The sequence below is a fragment of the Myotis yumanensis genome, unplaced genomic scaffold, assembly GCF_028538775.1.
Source record: "Myotis yumanensis isolate MYYU_CA2020_CCGP unplaced genomic scaffold, mMyoYum1.0.hap1 SCAF_21, whole genome shotgun sequence".
Taxonomy (NCBI): domain Eukaryota; kingdom Metazoa; phylum Chordata; class Mammalia; order Chiroptera; family Vespertilionidae; genus Myotis; species Myotis yumanensis.
Window position 1 is genome coordinate 11,638,128 of NW_027223772.1, and position 5,927 is coordinate 11,644,054.

The 5,927-nt window shown below is 40.8% G+C and overlaps 1 protein-coding gene across 1 annotated transcript; it reads right to left on the reverse strand.

The window, feature by feature from the left end:
- Positions 1 to 351: 351 nt before the first annotated feature.
- On the reverse strand, positions 352 to 3,054 carry LOC138998945 (ubiquitin-ribosomal protein eL40 fusion protein-like). Its single transcript, XM_070400982.1, has 3 exons — positions 3,026 to 3,054; positions 628 to 755; positions 352 to 545 (listed from the first exon to the last, which is right to left on the reverse strand). The coding sequence occupies exons 1-3, from the start codon at positions 3,052 to 3,054 to the stop codon at positions 352 to 354; spliced, it is 351 nt and encodes a 116-aa protein (XP_070257083.1).
- Positions 3,055 to 5,927: the final 2,873 nt, after the last annotated feature.

A 5,927-nucleotide genomic window follows, 5' to 3' on the forward strand; every position in this document is an offset into this window, starting at 1 on the left:
GTTGTTATGCTTGATGTTGTCCCAGAAGTCTCTTAAGCTATCAGCATTTAAAAAATTTATATCTTTATTGCTGTTCCAATTTTCAGCTACCTTGTCTTCCAAATTGCTGATTTGATCCTCTGCTTCATGTAATCTACTCTAGACTCACTCGAATGTATTCTTCATTTCAGTTATTGTATTCTTCATTTGATTGATTCTTTTTTTTTTCCCATCTCCATTTTTATGTTCCCGATCTCTTCTTTTGATTTTCTTTACTGTTCTAGTCAATGAAAGGGTAACTTTATTGAGGCCCCAAGGTTCTGGGATTCAGGCAGAAGACTTCCCTGCAGTCGAGGAGCTGGTGGAGGGGCCTTATTTAACCTTCTTGGGGCACAGGTTGTTTTGGTGGCTGCACTTATTTTTGTGGCAGTTGATAGCGTGAGGATACAACTGACTGTAACACATTTGGTAGATCATCTTGTTGCATTTGTACTTCTGGGCAGGCTGGTGGAAGGAGGGTTCGATGATGCCATCCCACAGATGAAGCATCAAGTACAAGGTGGTATTTTTCTAATAATGTAGTCAGAGTGTGACCATCCTCTAGCTATATGCCAGCAAAAATCATATGCTGCTGGTTAGGCGGGATGCCCTTCTTTTCTTGGATTTTAGCTTTGACTTTCTCAATGGCATCACTGAGCTCAACCTCAAGGGTGATGGCCTTGCCAGTCAGGGTCTTCACTGTAGGGCGCGGCTCTAGGGTTAAGCCTCGGACTGACCTGTTGGCAAAGCCACAAACAAGTCCCAGCTTAGAGGGCACAGTCCTCTTAGCATAATTAGGCTTGACCTTATGATGCTCCCTAGATGCTTCCTAGGTAGCTAATGAGCTGTGGGAGGTGCAGCAAGTGCTGCCAAAACAAGTGAAACTCACAAGAACATTGTAACTATGGTGACCACTACCTTGTTTACCTCTGGCTATAAAATAAAGGCTCAGCTTGCCAGGCACAGGAAGATCCACCTAGAACAGGGGTGGGCAAACTTTTTTGAGTCGAGGGCCACGATGGGTTCTTAAACTGGACTGGAGGGCTGGAACAAAAGCATGGATGGAGTGTTTGTGTGAACTAATATAAATTCAAAGTAAACATCATTACATTATAGGGTATGGTCTTTTTTTTTTTAGTTTTATTCATTTCAAACAGGCCGGATCCGGCCCGCGGGCCGTAGTTTGCCCACGGCTGACCTAGACCCAGCTTATTCTCTTTGTCATTTCTTCATCCTTTCACCACCAACACTCAGGCTTTTGAACCCTTGGCTGAACTGGTTCTGCACACTTCACAAAGATCTACATCTCTGCATCTGCTGGGGAGGCTTCTCTGCCACCTCATTGAAGAGAAAGATCCTATCTCTTTATTAATGTTCTGAGTTTATCTATGTTTTTCCTACGTTCTTTGAGCATCCTAATCAAAGTATTTTGAATTCTGCATATGGTAGATTGTTTGCCTCTGTTTTGTTGAATTCTTTCTCTGGATTTTTTCCCCTGTTTTTTTCATTTGGGTCATGTTTCTTTGTTTCCTCATTTTAGCTGCTTCTCTCTGTGTATTTCCTTGTATTTGGGTATTTGGTAGATATGTTCCATCTCCTGATGTTGGTAAAGTGGCCTTATGTTGTAGGTGTCCTGTTGGTCCCAGTGGTGCAGTCTTCCATGTCACCTGTGCCAGGTACTCCAGGGGTGTCTCTTGTGTGGATTGTGTGTGCCATTCTGTTGCAGGTGAGACTTGATTGCTATTGGTATGTTAAGGGGAGGTATTGGCTTTCAGGCTGATTAGCTGTGTGGAATGGCTGTGAGTACAGCAGACACACTGTTGTACAGGGGTTGATGCCATGGAGCAGGATTTGGATAAAGAAGAGGGGGTACAAATAATAGTAGTATTATGGAATATTACTCAGCCATGAGGAAGAATGAAATCTTACTATTTGTGACAACATGGATGGACCTAGATGGTATTATGCAAAATGAAATAAGTTAGAGAAAGTCAAATACCATGTGATTTTACTTATCTGTGGAATCCAGAAAACTATATTAACAAACAAACTTATAGATACAGAGAACAAACTGATGCTTGCCAGGTCGGTGTGGGGCTAGGGAGCTGGATGAAAAGGGGAAGAGATTAAGAAGTACAAATTGACCCGGCTGGCATGGCTCAGTGGTTGAGCATAGACCTAGGAACCAAGAGGTCATGGTTCAATTCCTGGTCAGGGCACGTGCTTGGGCTTTGGGCTTGATCTCTAGTGCAGGAGGCAGCCGATCAATGATTCTTTCTCATCATTGATGTTTCTATCACTTTCTCTCCTTCAACCTCTGAAACCAATAAAAGTATATTTTTTAAAAAGTACAAATTGGCAGTTACAAAATAGTCACAGGGATATAAAGTACAGCATAAGGAATATAGTCAGTAATATTGTAAAAACTATGTACAATGTCAGGGTGTTACTAGACTTATGGGAGGATCACTGCATAAGCTATATGAATGTCTAACCACTATGCTCTACACTTGAAACTAACATAATATTGAATGTCAACTATAATTGAAATAAAAAGATAACCTCCAGAGAAATATCTGAGTTTATATTCTCCTGATAGGGTTATTGCTTGGAAAAGACAGGTAATCATGATTTGTAAACCAATGTTTGATAGAGCATTCCTATAAATCCTTTAGACTGGAAATAAGAAGAGAGAAGAATAAAAGAAACCCTCCCCCACCCCCATAGCTGTTGTCATGCAGTAGAGGGAACCCCAACATCAGTGGTTGTTTCAAAATAATACACAGCACAGAAGTGTTTCAAATCACTGAAAATATCCTACTGTAAGGTCATGTGGCTCCAACTTGTTTGCTCTGGTTCAAGCTACTGCTGAACATGCTTCACCTTCTAACACCAACTGCACACAAAGTAATGGATTAAGTGTACTTTAACCCCAAACATTTGGGACTTACTTATAGGACATAGCTGTGCCCTGGGTACTATTGGGCTCAAGGGCCTACACACTTACCTAAATGACTGATGAAACTTAATGGACATTACTGGTTTTCTTATTAATATCTGATGTAAGTACTATTGGGATAATCAATCATATCCTGAACTTTTATTTCAATACGGGATTAAAGACTTACATTTAAGACTGCTAATCAGAAAACTCCTATAGGAAAACATAGGCAGTAAACTCTTTGATACTTGTTTTAGAAATATCTTTTTGGATATGTCTCCTCAAGCAAGGGCAACAAAAGCAAAAATAAACAAATGGGATTACACCAAATTAAAAAGCATTTGCACAGTGAAGGAAACTATCAACAAAACTAAAAGATGACCTGCTGAATGGGAGAAAATATTTGAAAATGACACATCCAATAAGGGGTTAATATCCAAAATATATAAGGAACTCATACAACTCAATATCAAAAATATAAAAAATCTAATTAAAAATGGATAGAGGGTCTGAGTAGATATTTTTCCAAAGAAAACATGCAGATGGCCAAGAGACACATAAAAAGATGCTCAACACCACTAATTATGAGGGAAATGCAAACCAAAACCACAGTGAGCTATCACCTCACACCTGTCAGGTTGGCTAGTATCAAAAGGACAATAAACAAATGTTGGCAAGGATTTGTAGAAAAGGGAACCTCATGCACTGTTGGTGGGATTACAAACTGGTACAGCCATTATGGAAGCCAATATAGAGGTTCCTTAAAAAAATTAAAATAGAACTACCATATGACCCAGCAATTCCTCTTCTGGGTATCTATCAGAAGAAAACTAAAACACTAATTTGGAAAGATATTTGCACACTTATGTTCATTGCAACATCATTATCAATAGCCAAGCTTTGGAAGCAACGTAAATGTTCATCAATAGATGGATATGCAATGGAATATTACTCAGCCATAAAACAGAATGAAGTGAAATCTTGCCATTGTGACAACATGGATGGACCTAGAAGAGTATTATGCAAAGTAAAATAAGTCATATGGAGAAGGAGAAGTACCAGATAATTTCACTTACATGTGGAATCTATAAGATAAAACAAATAAAAAACAAAACAAACAGATTCATAGACATGAAGAACAAACTGATGGTTGGCAGAGGGGAAGAGGGTAGGGGGGAGGGGGAAAAATGAAGAATAAGAGGAACAAATTTCCAGTTATCAAATAAGTTATGGTAATATAATGCACAGTATAAGAAATATAGTCAGTAATATCACAGTAACCATATATGGTGCCATATGGTTACTAGACTTATTGTGATGATCTGTTCCTTAGGTATACAAATGTTGAATAACTATGTTATATACCCAAAACTAAAGTAATATTGTATATTAACTATATATTTAGATAAAAATTTATGAATATTTATTTAAACATAAGTGTGATTTCAGATATCAAAATTACAACTAAGCCACAGAATAACCATCTTTCAGAACCACCTGAAATCTGGCTGAATGGAAGCCCTGTAAGTAGAGAATTAAAGAAGCCACACTGAGACTGGATTAAAGACTTAGATTTAAGACTGGAAATCAGAAACCAGTAGGAGGGCTGGAGGTGGGGGCCAGCTTTCTCCCAGACAAAAGTGCTGGCAGAGGTCATTGTTCCTCATCAGAGCCCTCCCCCAGCACAGAACCAACAGACAGAAGCCATATCTGAGCATCCACTAACCTGGCCCACACTATTAACCCCACCTCCCTGGTGATACTCTGAGACCCTGCCCCACCAGTTTGCAGCTCCACCCAAGCTGTTTGCAGTGGACAGTCCTGGCTTAGGCTTCAGACTTTCCTTAAATCTCTCAAACAAGCAGCAGCTGGCCTCAGCTTCCATACCTCTCGGTAAGTGGCCCCAGACGCTGGAGTAGCAACAGCCTGGCAAGGTTCATAGGTTGGCCTCTCCTAGACACCTCCAAGCCCAACATAATTAGCAGCCATCGGCAGGTCACTCTGTAGCTCATGCCAGGTGGCCTCAGGCAGGGCACAGGCAGTGGCTGACATTGTACCCCCTGGGAGGCCCAGAACCAGTGCACCTAATGGTCAGCTTCAGACCATGCCAGATTACAACTTGACTACATCCACCAGTGACACACTCAAAGGATGGACGTGGTGAGCACCAAAGCCCCACTGAAGCATGTCTTGCTCCACAGGGGCATCTCCTGCATAGCAGTTCTCCCACTGTAGTTGCAGCTGGTCCTCACAGCTGATTCACCTGGGAGTCACTTCCTCCCAGTAACACCAACAGCAATCAAAGTTCAACTACAACAAGACAGTGCACACAGCCCACATAGGGGCACAGCCAGAATGCCCAGCTCAGATGACTGCGGAGGCTGAGCCACTGGGCCGTACAGGACACCTATTGCAACAGGCTACTCTACCAATTCCAAGAGACATAGTAGTTCTACCTAATACATAGAAACAAACACAGGTAAGCAGCCAAAATGCAGAGACAAGGAAACATGTTGCAAATGAAAGAACAGAAGAAATCTCAAGACAATGAACTAAATGAAATAGAAGGAAGCAAACTACCAGATACAGTTTAAAACAGTGGTTACAAGGATGCTCAAGGAACTTAATGAGAACTTCAAGGAACTTAGGGAGTACTTTTAGGGAACTTAGTGAGAACTTCGGGGAACTTAGTAAAAACAATGACATAAAAAAGGACCAGTCAGAAATTAAGGATCCACTAACTGAAATGAATAATTTACAAGGAATCAACAATACAGTAGAGGATGCCAAGAATCAAATCAGTGATTTGGAATATGAGGAAGCAAAAACTCCCTATGAGAACAACTAAAAGAAAAAAAGAATCCAAAAATATGAAGATAGTCCAGCTGGTGTGGCTCAGTGGTTGAGTGTCGACCTATGAATCAAGAAGTCCCCAGTTCAATTCCCAGTTAGGGCACATGCCTGGGTG

Bases quoted from the DNA above. Each gene is read 5' to 3' on its own strand.
- LOC138998945 (XM_070400982.1), bottom strand. From the start codon at position 3,054: ATGTCCATTAAGTTTCATCAGTCATTTAG. The intron at 756-3,025 runs GTAAGTGTGTAG...CTTTGCCAACAG, and splicing joins AAGTTTCATCAGTCATTTAG to GTCAGTCCGAGGCTTAACCC. The intron at 546-627 runs GCATCCCGCCTA...ATTATTAGAAAA, and splicing joins TAAAATCCAAGAAAAGAAGG to ATACCACCTTGTACTTGATG.